This window comes from Bemisia tabaci, chromosome 10 (genome assembly GCF_918797505.1).
Source record: "Bemisia tabaci chromosome 10, PGI_BMITA_v3".
Lineage (NCBI taxonomy): Eukaryota > Metazoa > Arthropoda > Insecta > Hemiptera > Aleyrodidae > Bemisia > Bemisia tabaci.
In genome coordinates, this window is record NC_092802.1 from 34483643 (window position 1) to 34504032 (window position 20390).

A 20390-nucleotide genomic window follows, 5' to 3' on the forward strand; every position below is an offset into this window, starting at 1 on the left:
GATACGGCGTTTCTGTGACGTCACGCAGGACATTTTAAATTCTTTCAGTGCCTACTTCTTTTTTTTCAAGATCATGAACAGCTGGCAGTTTTTTCCCGCGTTATCCTTAGGCTTTGTGTATCAAATAAATGAACATTTTTGGACCTTTGGCAACTGTGTCGAATAATGTCCCCTAATCAAATTGCCGATAACTCTGATAATTCCGCGAATTCCATCGCGATTTTGCGAATTCTTTCACCGAGTCTTTCACTCATTTAATTTAGTGTATTACCCACTTTCCCTTACCGTTCCTCTCCGCTGAGGTAATGATAGGAAGTGACAACAGTTCCTCCTTAAATCATTGAGAATTCATTTATATTATATTATCACGCCGCCGGGCAGAATCATCAAGTAGGTAATTATGCTCTCTTATCGTGCTGAATTTTAAGCTTCTCCGGAGGCATGGAAAACCTTACCTCTTGCGTGAATGTTTTCCTGTACACCGAAAATAACTTCACGAAAGTTTTCTACGAAAATGATTCTACTGCAGAGGATATCATTATCAACTTGTGCCGAAAGCTAAAAATTGGGCCAGTCTACCGACACCTATTTGGTCTTCGCTTCTCGAAAACAAGCACTTGGATCAGCTCATGTCACAAGTTTATCGATGGAAAGCCAAACTGCGATTTCGAACTTAGGATTAGGTTCAAGGTGCCTAGCTGGCGAAGGCTTCCATCTGCAGACTTTAACGCATTCAATTACTATTACTGTCAAGTTAAGTTTGACGTGATAAACAGCAAAGTTCCTGATATAACCTATGAGAGACACAAGCGGGAACTCTCAGGACTCGGTGTCACTGACATGTACAGAGACATAATCGAGAACGGAATATCTAGGAAAGATGTGGAGTCAAATTACAAGAAATATATTTCCAAAGAAGTCCTAAGGAACCATTTTATATTTGTAAAGAAACCAATTCATAGAAGTCTGACGAAGTTGCTCGAGACAGAAACTAAACATGATGTCGAATTCATTAAATTTGCATACTTGGAACAGTTTGATGAGCTTGCACCAAATTATCTAGCAGAAGAATATGTTGCTCAAACTGATGATGGAGGCACCACGAAGAACGTTACAATCATCGTCTACCCATTCAGCCGTGAACACCCAGGAATCAGGATGTGCTTTGAAGGAAAGAAAGAGGTAATTATCATCTGATTTTTTACTGATATTGACTCTTGTCTGGAGGAAAAGTGTTATCCTGCTGAGGCCAAGTCAGTAGGATAGATCCTAGGAATAGTTGGAAAATGGACTGTCTGGAAGTTGATGAATAAGTCTGCACTTATTTTTGAATTCTTCCGAGAGTCCTCAAGTGGAGGTGTCACCAGCTAAGGCGGCACTTGTTTACATTGCACTTGCATGTGATTGCTGTTAAGCGTGAGAAATGAAGAACAAGTGGAGTTACATTAGGGACGCCATGATGTCTCTATATTGAATGTCTTGCCGCTTCGACATCTGCCCCAGCGGCCAGGCTCACAAGCAGCGTTGTCAGGTCTGACCCTGACAATGGCGACACAAGTGTCCAACAGAAATGGAGGATTGACCACAGCCCGATTGTGAGCATAGTCAATTCTCGATTCCTAACGGATGACAGCATTGTGGTCGCTTGCAGGTGGAATGTAAACAAATGTCAACTTAGCCGACAACACCTCTAAGTACTTGCAAAAAATAAATATTTCAATATGTTACAACTCTCCAGGAAGACAGATAGTATTTTCATGGGCATCAATACCCTTTCCTGAAGAGAGATCAAGATGTTGATATCATGTCACAGCCAACCAAGTTTTGCTCTGTGAAACAAAAACCCTCATAAAAGGAGAAAATCATTCAAAGCAAAGTTCTCTCCTTAAGTTACGCTGTAGTTAGACTGTGTGGAGTAACACTAGTTACCTACCACCATCAGGAGGACTTTGACGCATTCTGGGTCTCATTTGGCTCTTCATCAGCGCAGCGCAACCTTTGCTGAAGAGTATGTATCATCAAAAGGCATTAATAAATTCACTTTTTATTTGTGAGGATATGAAGTGTGTGATGCCTTGAAAAGTCAGCCAAGGACTCCTGAAATTTCCCCCTAATCTTATCCGTGCAACAGTACTTAATTTTCTTCTTTTTATTTCCTCAGTGGCAACACCTATGTTTAATAGATGAGCTGTGTTATATCTCCATGCGTACTGACCGGACTGTCGAAATTTCCCGCAAGAATGGTGTGCCAACATATTTTAAATTCCGGTCGCTACTGGATGTCACTTCTTTTGTATCTCTCCTGGATGGCTACTATCGGCTAATGGTCAAATGGACTTTCAATCTGTGTAAAGATACAATAACACCCTCGTTGCAAGAACTACATGCTTTGAAGTGTCATGGTCCAATCAGGCAAGTATTTAAACATGGCAAGTTTTGTTCTTTTTATTTTATTCCCTATCTAACATCCTATCTATTTCATATGTCTATAGCTAGTCTGAGCATCTTGAGATCAGTGTAGAATTTTGGTCCTCCTTTTGAATTTTTTTACAGGCTTTTTGACCCTTCTTAAATTGGCAGACTTTGTTTTCTGAGTATCTCTCTGCAAAACCTGAAATTGGAAAGCTGTTACCCCCATTCTCAAATTTCTCTAAAACCAGCCTTCCCTTTTTTTGCCATCTTTGAAGGGGGGCCATGAAAGAAAATGTTTGGCGTCAATAGAAGAACCTCCTGAAGGACTTACTTTTTGAAGGGATACTTCAAATATTCATTTAATGAAGAGCTATTTATCTTTTTTGACCTTTGAAAATTTTTTTATCAGTACGACTGTACTTCAGTAGTGTTGTAATTTAACCAAGATATAATAAACAGATGTAGATTGAAAATATTAGGTTAAAATCCAACGTAACGAATGCACTTTTTCTCATTTCAGCGGAGAGTTTTCATATGCCAAACTAGAAGAAAAACGCAACAATAAAGCTGGCTGCTATATTCTTCGACAGAGTGATACCAGCTATGATACCTATTATGTGGATGTATGCCTCCCAAATAGGTAAAATCATTTCCTTTTTATTTTCCTATTTTATTTATTTATTTATTTTTTAAAGAAAATCTGCCTTTTAAGATTTAAAAAAATCGAGAAAAATTCCTAGAAGCTTCACCTATTTCATAAATTGAGAAAATGAACCAAAAAAGATGAGTACCCCTGACCCATCGTTTCCCAAAAACTTTTTTTTTTTTATGCGTTTGGAATTTTTTATTGTTTAAAATTAGCATATAGCTGAAAATCTAACCTAGTAGCCTCTAATTTAACTGAACTAATCTCAGCCTGGCGTCAAATGCTACAACAAGTAACTAAAGCAATACACCAATTCAGTATTGTAATGAGGGCCATTTAAGGATTTCTTAGGATCTTGGCTTTTAAAGAAACCTATATATTACATTCTTACTTTGCCTACTCCTGACCATAACCGTTACGTTGTGTCTTTTCAGCCGGAAACCGAGCACGTACAAAATTGAAACTCTGAGCAGCCATGAGTATACTTGGGCTGTTGACAATAATGTGTACGCTTCATTGCAGGAGTTGGTTGCATCCAATCGCGCTTCTAGTTCTCCTGTTCCTTTGATCGAGTGTGTTCCACCTTCTGAATATGGTTGGTATTTCGAGTAAATTTTTAGCAGGGGAAGATCAGGTTGTATTTACGGAAGAAAACGCACATTTATAGTTTACTATCAGTTCAGAAAAAATTCAATCTTGAGTGTTGATGGTCAGATTCTATTGATTAGGGAACCATGATAAGACCTTTGCAGGTGCCAATTATCAATATAACAGGGTTTCCGGTGGTGTGGAATACCTGGAAAGTCATAGCATATACCCCAAGGAGCATTTTTCATCGGATAAATAGCGATATATTACGATTTTATCAGCAGTAAAATTGCTAGGATCATCAATATCTTAGCAATTATCCTCGATCTTGTTACAATAAAATTGGGGTTTTATCGCCCGGCAATTTACCGGGATATTATCGAAACAAAAATCGCCATATATGGCGATTTAATCTAGATTTTATTGACGAAAATTGATCGCGATTTTATCGAACAAAAAATTGCAATGCATAGCGATTGAATCGCCATAAACCGCAATTTTTTATTCGATAATATTGCGAGAAATTGTCACCGATAAAATCGCTATTTTTCTCTATCTTTGCTACTTGGGACAGGGCTCTTGAAACGCCAGAAAGTTCATAGAAAAAGCTAGAGAATTTCCTAAGTCTTGCATCAGCTTTATAACTAACTGGGGCCATCTGAGAAAGCGTGAATTACTTCGAAGTGCCTTTTTCCCTTGTTTATTCTCTGCAAGTGGAGATATTGTTCATAGTTTAGCGAAAGTCAGCAAGATCAAAAGAAAAGAAATCAAAGTGGAAGATTTGATCAAAGATCAGGAAAAAGTCAGGGTGTTCAGACATTTTTGGATCAGATCAGGTAATTGGAAAATGAAAAAATCATGGAAACTGGTCGGTGGACTCTATATTTTCTTCCATCCATCAATGATGCATTTTTAGATGGCAGTTTATTTTATTCATCTCTGACAACTTGAAGTGAAGTGAATTCTTACCAATTTCTAGTGGATCTTTCGAAGCATATACACTATTTTTTTGTCTTATATAATTCCCAAGTCATCCAAATTTTGTGTTGAGCGTACCTGAATCATAAAACGATACTTATCTCTCTCAATTTCCCTGTGCTTATTTAGATCAGTCAAATCTATTGCTTTGCCGAATGGATGATAAGTCTGCAGATGGCGGAGGAGATATTTGGAGCGGAGTAGCAGTGAGGTCTCCTTTGTGCATTGATATACGTAATCTTCAGGTTTTTCAAGGTGAGCTATTTTATAAGTCTAACTTGTTACCAACTGAGGCATATAGTAGCTTCTAAAACTGACGATTGAGAGACATCTGTCCTTATTCAAGTCATTATCTTATTCAGTCAAAGAAAAGTGCAATGTTTTGCAAAGATGAAACTTCTCCTTGGCCTCTAGTTGCTGTAAATAAATGGAAATACTGTAATTTTCAGAGAAAAAGGAAATTCTTCAATTCTGCGTCATCAATATTTACAATTCTCATTCCGGCCAGTATTTGTAAGATCCGCCAAACTGCAGCTTCAATAAAAACATAGTAATACTTAGTTAGGAAAATATCCGAGCTCTGCAGTGTGTCTCCACAAAGGTTGTAAATCCAACAATTAGTTTAGCCCGCTACTCATTGTTATCGCCTTCGCACAGAGAAGTAAAATCAGGGCAGTTTTAAAAAATTGCCGTTGATTAGTTTTCCGTTTAAAAAATAAAGTATGACAGGAAGTCTGTGTTGTCGCAAACCGAGTTATGTGATTGCCGACTTACACCGTTGATATGTTTATTTTTCAAAATCCGGTTGCTGTATGACCCTATTGTTTAATCTATCTGATTTTACTTCCCTTCAGGTCTAAAAGATGGAAGTCTATTAGACGAAAGTTAAAGTAAATTATGAACCTAAATGGTTAAATTAAGAGGAACCTTTAACATTGCGTGAATCTAACCCAAGTTAATTTGAATTTACGATCAGGTCGGTGGAAAGAAAGCAGGGACAAAATCACAGCTGTCCTTCGAGGGAATTGGTGTGTCGGAAAAAACAAGAAAGAAATTGTGTTGAAGCGTCTTAAAGCAGAGCACAGTGAAAAACTCGCAGTGAGTATCTGAAAATAAAGCATCAATTGCCAGTATATTGCTAGTACATATATATTTTAATTTTCTGAAAGTCAGCTACTGACTATTTTGACCTTGCAACAGATGACAGACAATCACTTGCGAGATACTTTATTTTATGCCGAGCACAGCTGAATAGCCCCTGAAAAAAAAAATCATGTGAGCCAAATGTTCAGTGTTCTAATCTAACTATTTGGTTTGTGAATTGGAAAGTTTGCTAGAACAGATTGAGTAGTTTGATAAATAAGGAACACCAAACCTCCAGCTTGTACAATCAAACTTTTTTTCAATGCCTGCAGCTGCTGTCAATATGCTCAGTAAGTGATAATGAATTTTTTTATACCTGTCACGACAAATAAATGGACATATTTCTGTTAAACGGAACTAAGTGTCAAATTGAGTTCCTTTTGAGGATTTTAGACTCCCGGATAGTGCGTTCTGTCAAACGGAACTAAGCGCCATGGAAAAGCATTGCGAGTATTACGACGGAACGAGCATCACGTTCCGCAACACCCGCCAATCCAAGCCCCCCTTTTCCTTCCTCCCCCAAAGGCGCTTAGTTCTGTTTGATAGAAATACGTTCAAATTTAAAAACTGTGTCATTTCTGTCCTTGTCTATAGTAATTCAGAGACATTTTTAATCAATGGCATCGGTCATCCCCATGCATGTAGAGCATAATTTCTCCGTAATAAAGGACTTCCTGTGCTTTTATTTTCTAGGAATTTTTAGGTTTAGCAAACAAGTGGGTTTTTCTGGACTCCAGTTGTATTGTCAAATGCTATGGTGTAACTCTATCAAATCCAGCTGCTCTTGTACTTGAGCATTTGCCCCTGGGTCCTTTGGACGAATATCTCCAAGATTGTGCAAATAGATCAACAATCAAAGAAGTAGATCTTGTCGAGGCAGCTACTTATCTGGCGACTGCTTTGTGGCATTTGGTAAGTACTCACCGAATTTTAAATTTAAGCAAGACTGAGCCCTTTATGTCAGATGCCCTGAAAGTTGTATTGTGTCGAAAGTGAAGTTGATAAGTCTTGAGGAATGCTTTGGATCATCTTACGTAGTGTCTAATCTATAGGTAATATGGCAAACTATCTCAAGTTTGTACTGTTATAGTTTTTTAACTACCACTTGCAGACATTAAATTATAAAATTTGGGTTTGTGAAAAGATGTCAGGTTATGGCTGAACGAAGAGATGGAGTTGACACATCAAAAACATACTGTTAATTTTTTGGCTAAGGTGCATCAGAATTCAGTTTAAAACTAAAATTCTAATTATAGAGGGAACAAACTCATGAGAGCAGAATTTCCCTCAAAGATGGGAACCAGATCGTTGAAACTTATTAGTGTTACACCAAACATCATATCTCTTCATGGGAGTCATGAGTTTTCTCCCTCTGTAATGAGAATTTCAGTTTTAAGCTGAATTCTAGTGCCTTTTGGCCAAAAAACAGAAGGTGTCTAAAAACCTTGTGTGTACAAACCCGCATGTGACAACCAGAAAAAGAATGACAAAAAAGATGGAACCAGGATGAACAACATGACTAAAGCATTTTCCAACACACTGACTGCCTTGAGACTTGAATCATGAGATGTTGCCAAGAATATTCAACATTTCTGCTTTATCTCATTTTGAAAGCAATGAATGTAATTGATTTCTAGAGCCTTAACGAGTAAAATATTCATGGTCCTAAGTCTCAGTGGAAAATCTGTCTTTGATGAAATCATAGAGTAGGAGGAAAAATGATCAACATCTTTGCCTATTTTTCAGGAGGAGAAAGGAATTGTCCATGGGAAAATTCGTTGTCATAAACTACTAGTCGCATCTCATACCAGTCAATCTTTTGTGATACGTCTCTCTGATCCTGGATTCCCTGTCCCTTACAACACTCATGAGTATGTATTGCAAATAATCTTATTAAATAAAAAATCCAAGGATATCTTAAGTATTTAACAAGTTACCTCGTTATTATTAGAAACACAGTTGTATCTCGTTATAGCCGTTCTCGAAATAACGTTTCTCTGGAAAGACATTTTTTGCTGTAGCATTTCTCAAAACAACATCCAACAGGAAACAATATACTAGCTCTGTATCCCATCCAAAAACTTTATAACGAGATATGACTGTAGTTTGCTTACCTTCGTGTTAATTTTGTTGAATATCAAAACTATTTAGCTTTCACACATTGTGGAGATCTTTAAGTCGTTATACTCGCCTTCTGATCCTCACTAATCATCATTTTTTCAGAGATAAGCAATGGGATCCTCTCTGAACAAACCTCTCTTGTATCAAACTTTTTAAACACTAAATCAGAGCATTATTTCGAGGCACTGAGCAAAAATTTCAATGGGTCAGTTGCACTGGTCACAGAATTGTGTTTTGATGCTTATTTCATGTAGATCAGCGAAAAGTAGTAAGACCTGTCCAAACTGCAACTTTCTACGTTCAATATTAACTAAGATATCGCCCTTTGAAAAGTCAGGTTTTTGACGTCATCCACTGCTGCAGTGACAGCCTTGGTTTCTTCCTTCTTTGTTCGATCAGTGATGCAGAGGGTGCAATGCAAAACTTCAGGGACGTGAAACGTAAACAAACTGAGGTGAACTGACTGAACGCCTAATCTCTTTGCGGCAAGTGCGTTATCTTGATAAGAAGATCTTTTAAGTGCGAATTCGTCTGTTTCTTGAGTCTGTTTACGTTTAATGTTGTTGAAGTTTCGCGTTGCACCCTTTGTATCACTGATCGAGCAAAAGAGGAAGAAACCGAGGGTGTCACTGCCGCAGTGGATAACGTCAAAAACCTGACTTTTCAAAGGGCGACATCCTGGTTAATATTGAACTTCGAAAGTTGCAGTTCGGACAGATCTTACCATTTTTTGCTGATCTACAAGAATCAAGCATCAAAACACAATTTTGTGACCAGCGCAACTGACCCATTACTGTAGCTTATATTTAATTTGAACAAAACTCTTTTCTTATTTTTTCAGTCTTCACTGGTTACCACCAGAATGTTACCAATTAGTTGAATCTGCTCGCATCTCCAAGTTTGCTGACATGTGGGCTTTTGCTACTACATTATGGGAGATATTTTCCTTTGGAGAGTCTCCGCCGCCATCAACTGACAGTTCCTCTCTTAAAAAAGTATGTATTAAGTTGTGAGCCTGCTTCGGCCAACTCTTAAAGTAAATTCTACTCGTAAACTTTCTGCAAGAGTACCTACATCTCCTCCAAAATCCTTTAAAGTGATTTATTTTGTGTTTAAGGTGATTCGATGGACATCATATTTTGTGTCAAAACGACATGCGATATATCGCATCGATTGGTTCCATTTTTTAGCTACTCGTCATTTTCCTCAAATTTTGAGATCGCAATTCTGTTGTCAGGAGACTAAAGAATTCACTCACCCATTTTGACCAACAAAATCAACGTGATGTGGGCGTAGTTTTTTTAGAGAGAAAATATCGCATTCGAGTGCAGTTTCGATATCAGTATCGAATGCAATATTTTTTCTCTATAAAAACCATGCCTTTATTAAGTTAAATTTGTTTGTCAAAATCAGTAAGTGAATTTTTCAGCCTCCTGACAACAGAATTGCGATTTCAAAATTTGAAAAAAAGGGACAAGTAGCTGAGAGTATGGAACTAAAACATGCGATATATTGCATGTCGTTCTGACACAAAATATGACGTCCATTGAATCACCTTGAAGTTAAACTTCTCTAGTGTGTCACCAATGGTGTAACCAGCAGCAATATTTTGTGCATTTGTAAACAAACTTAAGTTACCAGCTTGCCATAGCTCAGCGGCGAGTGCTTCATGTCTTAAGATTCTTGTAAATTTAATCGGAAAATACTACTCATAAGTGTTACCAAATGGCATCACCAGCATCCTTGCAATCAATTAGGTAGTTTTTTTACACTGAATTTTTAGCATTTTTTGGGGGCCATATGCTGAAATTTCCAAACTTTTAGTTTGTCAGCAATCTTCTTTTATGAAAAATCTTAAAACTAAATCATTTTAGTGTGAAATGGGAGGTTTTTATTTTATTTAGCACAAGAACTTACGAAGTTTCCAGAGAGTTATGTATGGAAATTTATTCAACCAGATACCTTTTTAGAATATTTTTCTGAGGAATGACAGATTTCGATCTTTTCCTCTTGATAACATGTAGCAGCAGAACTTTGCATTTGTCTATTTCCTCCAGTTAACCTGTCTTATTTAATTGTGTTCTCTTTACAGTTTTATATGTCTGGCAAACGACTTTCAATTCCTAAAAACTGCCCTCAATGTATTTACCAACTTATGTTAGAGTGTTGGAATTTTGATCCGCATTATAGGCGTGAGCCCCAAGAAGCCTTGCGAGATATTCATCAACTTCTCTACCAAGGTATTGTATTGACCAAGTGAAATCTTTTCCAACAAATATACTTCAGGATTTTAAAATATTACTCAAACTGATTATAAACAGAAGATGAATACGACCATAGGTCCAACTGGGTACATCAAACCTTCAGTTCTTCATCAACATCTCAGTCTGAATTCTCTTATATTTTTCAATTATTACAAGATAAATTTAATAATTCCAAAATGCTAAACACAAAGTTGCTGTAACAGCCATAAGATCATTTTACTCTTTCTTCTTTAAATTGATTTCTGTGTGATGCCTATTTTAATTAGACAAGCTGGTCTTATTGTAAGTCTAGGTGTTAAATTGTATCAATTCATGTCTGATAAAGTGGTTATTCATGTTGATAAATACAAAGGTTAGTCCGAAATTCTAATTTTTAAAATTTTCCATGGTCTAAATACAAATTTAAACAAGAAAATCCTGCGCTCTTCGCAGTGTGACCATCACCAAATGTTCGAATCAGGGGCTAAGCTTTGTCGAGGATCACAGGCATACTGTACAATACTTAAAATGAGTCGAGTCCGCTCTCAAGTTCATTCAGAACCTAGATTGATCAACAGTGCAGTTTCAGCTCACGATGAATACTACATTTTGATGCATCAGTGCTGATTTTTGCCGGGAAGTACCAAAAAATAAAATGATCCAAAGCTTTCTAAAAATGTTGCCATTTAATCCATCTTTGAACGAGTCCATTATTTGGAGTCATGCTCTTTTAATTCAAAGAAGAACTAAATCCCAAGAATTTAATCTCAAATTATCATATTTCCATCTCAAATTTTTGACTTATGTTTTTAATTTTTTTTACAGTTTTTAATTCGAGAAAAACGCACTCATATGCCACTGTTTTTCCAAAAAATATTCCTGTCAGCAATTCCTCTGGCGGGACGTACAACGACGAGACCAATTGTAGCATCATGTCAGAACAAACAGGTATACACTCTTGCATTTCAGTACCAATTTTTTTGCATCCATTTAAAGTTGCTAATATAAAATGGCTAACCTTTAACTTAGATTTTCTTCCAGTCTCCCCATGACCAGTATTTATCAAGTCGAAGGTTAAAGGAAAAAAAATTGTAAAGCACAAACTTGCTGTGTTGTAAAAGTTTGCTTTAATTTCTGCAACGAGGAATAAATCCGTTACAAATAGAGATAGAATCAAATCCCAGAAAAGTCTGATTCGACAACAAAAAATTAAAAATTCCGTAATATTAAATATTCTGGCACGAGCTTAAACAAATTTATGGCCTCTGGAGAATAATTAGTTACATTCACATTCACCGTCTTGTAAAAATCTTGAATTACCTGATGTTTTTATTTTAATTACTTTTCAGCCAATACTTTCCTTTCGTACTCAGAATTAGACGATACGGACTCAAGTAGAGATGTATCCTCGGCTGGTTGGGGTGAAAGCACCTGGTTATTAAATTATCAACAGGTTAGAAACCTTCTTTCCTTTTTTTTTACTCACCTTAAAATATCTTCTTTCTAGACGAACTTAAGTTTCTATCCTGAAGATTTTCGTATGTACAATTTATCTTCTCCATTTTCTCTAAAATGTGACAATTTATGAGCGTATGAATTATAGTATTGAATTATCACCCCAAAATTTACTAAATATTGTGGTGAAGGAGTACAAAAGTTGAAGATTCCTTTTTAATGAAGTGAAGTTGGTTTTACCCATCACAATCCATTCTTTGAAGTTTGTAAACTACCGCTGATTATTTTTGGGCAGAAGTTATCATCGCCTTAAGGAACAATGTATAGACCTGCAGATCATTTTTTAAACCGTTAGGTTACAAATCGTTCGAAATACCAATTATTCACTTTCAAAATACATTCTCTAATTTTATATTTCATTTATTTATTCTTCTAAAATGAACTCTCCATGTTTCAGGGTCAGAAAGCAAATCAGTTGGATTTTTTATCAGATTCTTTTTTCCTAAATCCCTCTTCAAATGAGCTTGGTTTTGGAATGCAAAGTATCTTTGAATTAGACGGAGAGTACAATGTCGTCTTACAAGGCCGAATTGGACAGGTACTTTTCTTATATTTAATCATTATGATTTGACATCGTGTAAGGATCAATAACTAGGATCTGGCAGAAATGCTTATATAGTGGCCTAAGTTCATCGCATATTTTACGAATACATAGCTCCCAGCTTCACAAGAATGTACGTCAGGCTGTATTGAACTGATGTTAGAATTGACCAACAAGCAAGATTTTCTACTTTTTCTAGTCAATCCTAGCGCATTATAGCGCGAGATTTTCAAAAATATTGCTACATGAGCCAATTCAGCTCATACTTTAAAAAAAACTGTTAAAGCTGATATCTTAAACAGGATATTGACAAAAATTGTATCAGACCAGATAATCAATTTGTTTGAGAGAACTTTTTTTCTGACGCTCGTTGACATGAAAGTTTAATGAGAGGTAGTCTTTGTGTCTACTCTGTCACATTTGTTCACAGTTTATAAATGGCTGTTTTTTTTTGCCTTTTATGTTTTTATATATATATGTATATATATATATATATATATATATATATATATATCTGGCAACCCTCAATTCTAAGGAGTTATGCCGATGAAACTCCTGTTGATCCCAAAAATATTTTGTTTTTAATTTTATGTTATTGTTAAATTTTCCAGGGTTTCTATGGAGAAGTATACAAAGGTCTATTAGAACATGTTGTCAAAGAAGTTGAACCCAAAATTGTCGCTGTAAAAAAACTGAAGCCAAGTGCAGTGCCGTCAATATTGCAAGACTTTGATCGAGAAATCGCAATAATGAAGGTTCGTTTGTTATATTTATCAAACTTCTTGAAATTGTTGCATTGTTCTGAATTTCCAGTTGTAGTTTGGATGAGGGTATCAAATACATTGTTCAAAATCATCAACTTCAGACACTCCACAACATTATCAAAGTTAAACGAAAACTTGTCAAAATTGTGATTGCAGTCATATGCTGTGTGTCTTTAATACAAATTCTAAGATTTACCAAGTATTAATGCTGATCTACTTTAGGAGCTAAACAGTTTAACCAAGAGTTGATGCACTAATTAATGGAGTCAAGAGAAATTTCTAAAAAGATCTACCGTATTTTCAAAATACTAACGTCGGGGAAAAGGTTCAATGAGCTGCTTGCTGGAACTTATAATTTTTTTCCTCATTACTGCTCTTGTTTATAATAACACTATTTCATTTTTGTGCAGACCTTGAAACACCCAAATATTGTATCAATAGAGGGAGTCATCCAGGAACCAGAATACTGTCTTATCATGGAATACGTTCCCTACGGATCGCTGCAGTGTTATCTTAAAATTCACGGAGATGTTCTACGCAATGAGTGTGAATCCCTCTTCCTCAAATACGCTCTTGATATTTCCAGTGTAAGCTTGCTTGTTCTATTCATAGTGTGCTAATTGTTCAGTTTCAATTGTGCGGGAGATGTACCAGACCTTTTTTCAGTCAGAAGACAAGATTTCTCCTCTAATTACAAAATTTTTCAGGAATTTGCTCTTTTTTAGCGCATCAAACGTTTTGCAATGCCACTCTCGCTGGATAGGAATTTTGATCGTCCAATTTTTCATTCATAACAGTTGCTTTATTGTGAATTACGCACCAACAACAATGAACATTAAATGATGTTATTACTTACTTTGAAAGTAGGTTTGTCAAGACTCCTTTTGGAAGTTTGCTCTATTTTCCATGTGTTTGATTTTGAAAATGTCTTTGTTTATTAAAAGATGAGTTTGCCTCTTATTTCTTTCTTTAATTGTCTTAATTACCACTAAATTTTTATTTTGTTCCTCAGGGTATGGAATATTTGAGTAGCAGAAAAATCGTTCATCGAGACTTAGCTGCACGGAACATTCTAGTCGTTAATCAACGAACGGTGAAAATATCTGATTTTGGTCTGGCTCAGTTCACCGGCTCGAGTGATTACTACATCCTGAAAACAAACCGCGATCTACCCATCAAATGGTATGCACCAGAATCGCTAAGTGCAGGCCGTTTTTCTCAGAGATCTGATGTTTGGTCCTTCGGTGTGACTTTGTTCGAAATCTTCTCCTTTGGGGATGATCCACGAATCACTGAGGCTGAGCTGCCGCAAGAAGAGTTGCTCGAGCAACAGCAAGTCTTGTTGAAGAATGGAACAAGGCTGCCGTGCCCTGAATGTTGCCCACAAGAAGTTTATGTCGACATCATCTCGCCGTGTTGGAGGTATGAGTCCAAGGATCGGCCAACGTTTTCTGATCTAGTCTGCTCCATTGAAAAGATCTGCTCTCAAGGTATTCCTACAGGGAATAATTTATTCAACATGTTTTCTAAAAAAAACCAGTCGGAGGGTTCTAAGTCACAGTGTCGAAACTGAAAAATGTGATGTTTGGTAGATAGTGATACTCGAAACTTTACAGGGTTGCCACAGTCAGAGAATACCGGGAAAAAGTCAGGGAAAATTATGAAAATGTCGGGGAAAATGACGATAATGTCAAAGAAAATGACCAAAATTTCAGGGAAAATTTTTTAATTCACCTTTACTCTCTTTCTAGAATGGGTTTGAGGTTTCACGTAACGACAAATTTTGCCTGAAAACTGTTTTCAATCATGTCTTATTAACCATCTGTCATATCCTCAATTGTCAGGGAATTTCACCAAAATGTGTCAGGAAAATCAGGGAAATGTCAGGGAATTTCATTTTGCAAATTCTGTGGCAACTCTGACTTTTGAAATCTTCTCAGGCAAGATTGATTTAAAGCTCAATTTTTCGTAGTCATGAACTTAATTTATCAGTCTATATTATTTTGGGGCACATTAATTCTTATGCAAGTAGAACTTGCAATACTCGTCTTACTTTTTCTACTTTTTTAGTCATTTCTACGGTGGCACTTGGCAGCCTCTTTCAATTTTAGGTTTTATTCATCCTACAAACGAAAATTCCTAATCTTGGTTATCTTGACCATTAATACACAGTACAAGCCAGAAATTTTTTTATTTTCATGGTTGCAAAGTTAAAATATTTTAGATACTTAGCTCTTAGTATGTTCAACAGTCAGCATTGAATATTTATCAACAATTGAAGGTTTTCGTTCAAGTGGGGAAACTCCTTCAAACCTAAGAATAAGTAAGAAAAAAACTATTTTACCTGTGCTGCTGGGAAGTAATACATTTCATTGTCATGTTCATTTTTATGTGATTCTCTTATGTCTGAAATGAGCTTGGCAAAGAGAAAAGTCTTTTTCACTCAAAGAAATGGAAAATTTGTTTTTTTAACATTTTCCTGCGTGTGCCTTGGTGAGTTAAAAAACTGGGCGCGCACCGTGGCACTTATTGTTAGACCACAAAGTATAATCATGCTTTTCCAGCAATCTTTACGAGTTTTAGCTCGTCAGTTTGCATTATTGTTTTATGTGACCTATTTTTGCATGATTTTTCTGTCTTATTTTTTTCATTTTCAAGGATATAACCACAGTTAAATCTACAAGTTTTTGAGGACTTAACACAAGTAATTATTTTAAGAACTTGTTACGAATTTCAAGACAAAACAAATTTAGAAAAAAGGGATTTATTGTGGCAGAAAATTTTTTGATTAAGGGTTATACCATAACTACTAGCATTGACATTAAATAAGAAGAATATGCACAGGAATTGCTCCTCATCCTTTTATATTGGCTCAGCTTTGATTGCAAACGTTTCTCTCGCATTCCTTGCAGACTGATTCTGTTTGGTTATTTTTTAAGTCAAAAAGCATTACAAAAACATTTCTAAACAAGCGTTAGATGCATCTGATCATTAGATGTTTTCTGTTTGCTCAGAAAACTTAGAAGATTTTCGGCGGAGCACAAACTTTCGCCTTTCCCCTTGGGTGGTCAAGTTCTAAGTTTTTCAAGGAGAAGATTCCTTGTTCAATTTCATGTGAATGATTGAACATATAGAAGAATCTCATATTACCTGGCATAGAAGTTGAAATATTCTGTCTCATCAATTTTAGTTACTGCATACTATTGCATTAATCCTTGTCGCTTCGAATCGAGGGGCATTCATATCTAACGTTCCCAGAATGTCCTCTTTGTAGTGTTAGAGTATGTCAACAAAATGATGTGACAAATTGATATCTTCATAATTTTTATGAAATTTTTTCCATTTTCCCAAACTGCATGCACCTGCATTGCCTTCATAAGCTGCAGGTGTGCTTTCAGAAAATTTTTTGCAGCTAAATTCTTCAAATGGTATTTAACTGAAAATCCTGATAAATTTTTTGCAGTTAAATTCTTCAAATGGTATTTAACTGAAAATCCTGATAAATTCTTTCAAGTTTTTAAAATTTTATCAATGAAGTACACATTATTGGCGAGACACCAAGAAACTGATGAACTGCTTCTAAAGCAGATAAATTGAATCACTTTTCTGTAACGTTTCTGAAACCAATTTTTTTACCTTGAGAATATAATGTATGTAATGTTTGCTCAATGAACAGAAAAAATGAAAGCTCCAATGCTGAAAATTCTGCAGCTTTTGCATAAAAAATTCCTTATCTTGGGACCGCGTCATGCAAATATGTTGAATACTTACTAGAAGTGAACATAAACTCTCAATGATAACAAATGCTCTACATTTCCTTAAAACAAACTTGCGCCCAGTTAAATCAAGTCATATCAGTTTTCAAGGGTTATTGAACTGCCCGATTTTCACCTTTTTTAAGATTTTACTCTTGAAAACATCTTTAATGAAAATCTTGAAACAAGCTTCAGGATCAATAGCATATATTTGAATCTGCTCATACAGGGAATATTTTGTCAGTTTCCACCTACTGGATCCCATCTAGATTGCACTGTTTCAAAGTTATCCTATCAGGGTAACAATGGAAATTAGTGCCTTGTGCCCTCTAAAGTATGCACTTTTCAGCCATCCTATTCAACAGCTACTCTCAACAAAATTACATGAAAAAAAAAATTAAGAATTGTCGCAACTTATGAACGCTGTCCCTAGGAATCCGCAGAGGAATCTTAGTCTGCAGAGGAAAAACCCGGCAGGGTGATTTTCGCCGTGTTGGTTCGAAAATCGGATTTTGAGATTTCGCCAGGAAACTGTCCATGGTTCTCTAACATTATGTTTTGAGAGAGTTAGGTATTTCATTCTTGTGCCAACTAAGATTGCTGAATTGCTGTATAATTAGGCGGTTCTGTGTCCTGAAACTGGCTTATTAGAATTAGGAATAAATTTCAACTACCTTGTTTGAACCAGAAACTTCAATCCGCTGTGATTAAGGTTTGGTTCAACATTTTTGTATTTTTTTGTTTCGAAATGTTCATGAATCCCTTCTCTTTGCACTAACATGAATTGCTCAATTTTGGGAATAAGTTTTTGCGGCCTGTCCAACATACGTATCCTCTAGTTCGGATTTTTTCAATCCCCCCTCAAAACACAGGGTATAGGTGCGCTTTCTGTACTCAGTTCTTTATTTAGCAGCCGAATATAAATTAGACCAGTATTTCTCTCCAACAATTCATTTTCAAAAATCATTTTTTGTTTGATCTCAGTGTTGTATGTTTAATGTGGTTGCTTAGTACTTCCTCTATTTTTGTAATATCTGACTATATTTATGTCTGTACGAATCTTCATTAGTTTAAGCTTGATGTCAATTGATATTTTTGTGTACTTTACTTTTTTTTTTTAGCTATTAGTAAGTTAACTATTCGTCTGAATCTCATATTTTGTACCAAGAAAAGAGAATGAGCAGAAGGCGGTGAAAGTCTTTCTATGTTCCATCAAAGTATCTCAATCTCAAGATGCTCTCAAAGAGCCTTCGCACTGGAAATGTACTGTGTCAAATTTAGTCGCTGGGTTTAGTGATACTTTGTGTAAACATAATTTCAAAGTTAGGTTGGATTATCTTTGTAAAAACGCTGTGAAAAGGCTACTTTGTTCAGAATCTTGAGGATAGAAATCTTCTCAAAATGTGCAATACGATTTTGCGAGTGATGTAAAACTCAAAATATCAAGTTCAATTGTATCTTCTCACAAATTCTGAAAATTTTCTCAAACAAGATAACTTTTTTCAATGTCATCTTAATGACCAAAAATTCTGAGATGGTCAAAGTTTCCAATCCATGATCAGTGTTTTTAAGTTACATAACAAATAATATGTTCTCCGATACGTGTTGAAAAATGAAAGTAATCCTTTGCATTATCAAGCAGTTTTTTCCTCATCTCTGAAACTCATCAAGTCAATTGTCCAAAGAGGTGCAGAAAATTTCAGGCATCCCTTCGAATTCAATCGGATCCTTCCCATGTTTCACCTGAATTCATAATCAGTGCCCCTCTCAAGACTCAAGAAGGAAGACCCTCAAGAAATTGAATTTCCCCACCCTGAAAGCGCCATAAAACGAAGAAGTTTTTTGACAATTCAACAACTCACCCCCATTTTTTGTGTTACTGACATGGCCTCCCCCATTTTTTCGTTCTCACAGGGTTTTCCCCACTTCACAGGATTTTGTGGTAAATTGGTCAAAAAATGTCTGCACTCTTGCAAAATTGAACTATTGTAAATATTCCAAATTGAGGCTAACCGTTGTGTAGCTAAATGATCTGAAGTCTGTAAGGGCCAATTTTGTCCATAGATTTCAAGTTCCTGATGAGGAGATGGAAAGTTTAAGGGTCTAAAGGTCTTCCCCAGAAGAGGTCTTCCTCTGAGGGTCTTTAAGAGAAAGTGGTGTAGAGTCCCTGAGTTAGATTGTGCGATACCTATCTTTTTGTTTTATCTCATAAAATATAATCAAATCTCGCATTGGAGGTGCATTCTTACACATTTTCACACTCTCAAAAAAATCTGATGGTTTGTAACACTTTGTCGATGTCTTGATCCTCTAAAATGTTTAAGAATGATTAAAAATAAGCACTGGTTTGTCCTGGATTGTTTGCGTCAATCAAGAAACTATCATCGTTACAAGTCCCAATACTGGTTGTGTCCTTCTGCTTAGTAAAATTTCTTATCGCTCGTTTTAATCTGTTTGTCCTTTTCGCTTTCTTGGCTCAACCATTGGTATCTATAGCTCATTTTATACACATTTGTAAGACAGGTATTTTAATACCCAACTCACTGAGACTAACTAACTAACTAACTCTACAACAAAAGACATTTTGCTGTTACGAGCGCTGAAATATTCTTTTCACCAGAACATTACCTGGTTGATGTTTGTACTCAAGAGCAAAATAGAAATTAATCAGGCAAGCAGTAGCTTGTCTTGCTTGTTTCTTTCGCATGCAGTTTCAAGGGTTACTCAGGTAATGTGTGAGTAAGAAAGGAAATTACTAGGGCTGTGCGATTAATCAAACGTTAATCGTAATCGCGATCAATATTTTTAGTTGTAATCGTGATCGAATTGAAAAATTATCCGTGGTTAAGCTGATTAATTTAAATTCATAAATTTTTGAATTTTCCTCCGTGTTCGTTCGAATTTGCCTCACTAGCGCGCTGCTAGCTTCTAGCGGTAAAAAATTGCAATAAATGTATGATAACCCCGTGAATATATCCGCACCGGGCTTGTTTCATGATACTTGAAATGGAAGAGACTGGCACTACATGAAATTACAAACAAAACAAAAATTGTTTGCCGGTGGGCGGACATACCCTCTTGCAAATTTTACGAGGCCATTATTAATAACTCTGCCTCGTGCTGTGTTTGTCCTTTCTTCTCTCAATGCCAATAAGCTGGAAAAGGTCTAGTTTATTTTGAGCAGAAAGGGTCTTTCAGAAAAAATGACAATGCGTCAATCTTAAGAAGGAGAAACAAAAATATTGAAGTATCAGCTTTTGCAGTCTTATGAAAAATTCTTCAAGAATTCATATACTTTAACTTCGTTTTTGGTCATAAATGCCCAATAAAAATGAAGATGCCAAAATTTAATCATTATTTGCATTTTCTCAATTTTAATCGTAACCTTGATTAATTTCGTTAATCGCAATCAAATTCAAAAATCCTTACTTGCACAGCTCTAGAAATTACAGCACAAATTCTGACTTCGTGTGTGACCAAATCGGCCATGTAAAACCATCGCCAATCTACTCTCCATTAGGATTGCTTAGTTTAATGTTGTATCTTCTGAAATGTTGTGATTTTATGTCATTCGACTCTAGCAAAGGTGCTGAGTAATGCTCAATTTTTATGTTTTCTAATTGTTAGATGTTTTTTAAATAAAATTGTTTATTTCTACCTTTCAGAGAGAGTTATTTCCTTGAA

At 35.9% G+C, this 20390-nt stretch overlaps 1 protein-coding gene across 1 annotated transcript; it reads left to right on the plus strand.

Moving 5' to 3' along the window:
- Positions 1-147: 147 nt before the first annotated feature.
- Positions 148-20363, plus strand: hop (tyrosine-protein kinase hopscotch). Its single transcript, XM_019046515.2, has 16 exons — positions 148-1182; positions 2162-2412; positions 2933-3052; positions 3493-3653; positions 4754-4879; positions 5601-5722; positions 6461-6679; positions 7514-7638; positions 8730-8883; positions 9981-10128; positions 10957-11079; positions 11481-11584; positions 12044-12184; positions 12799-12942; positions 13362-13538; positions 13964-20363. Exons 1-16 carry the CDS (start codon positions 442-444, stop codon positions 14522-14524), a joined length of 3417 nt encoding a protein of 1138 aa, XP_018902060.2. The 5' UTR covers positions 148-441; the 3' UTR covers positions 14525-20363.
- The last annotated feature ends 27 nt before the right edge of the window (positions 20364-20390 follow it).

Coding starts and splice junctions, on each gene's coding strand:
- hop (XM_019046515.2), top strand. CDS start 442: ATGGAAAACCTTACCTCTTGCGTGAATGTTTTCCTGTACACCGAAAAT. Junction 2,413..2,932: donor AAGTGTCATGGTCCAATCAG/GCAAGTATTTAA, acceptor TTCTCATTTCAG/CGGAGAGTTTTCATATGCCA. Junction 7,639..8,729: donor GTCCCTTACAACACTCATGA/GTATGTATTGCA, acceptor TTATTTTTTCAG/TCTTCACTGGTTACCACCAG.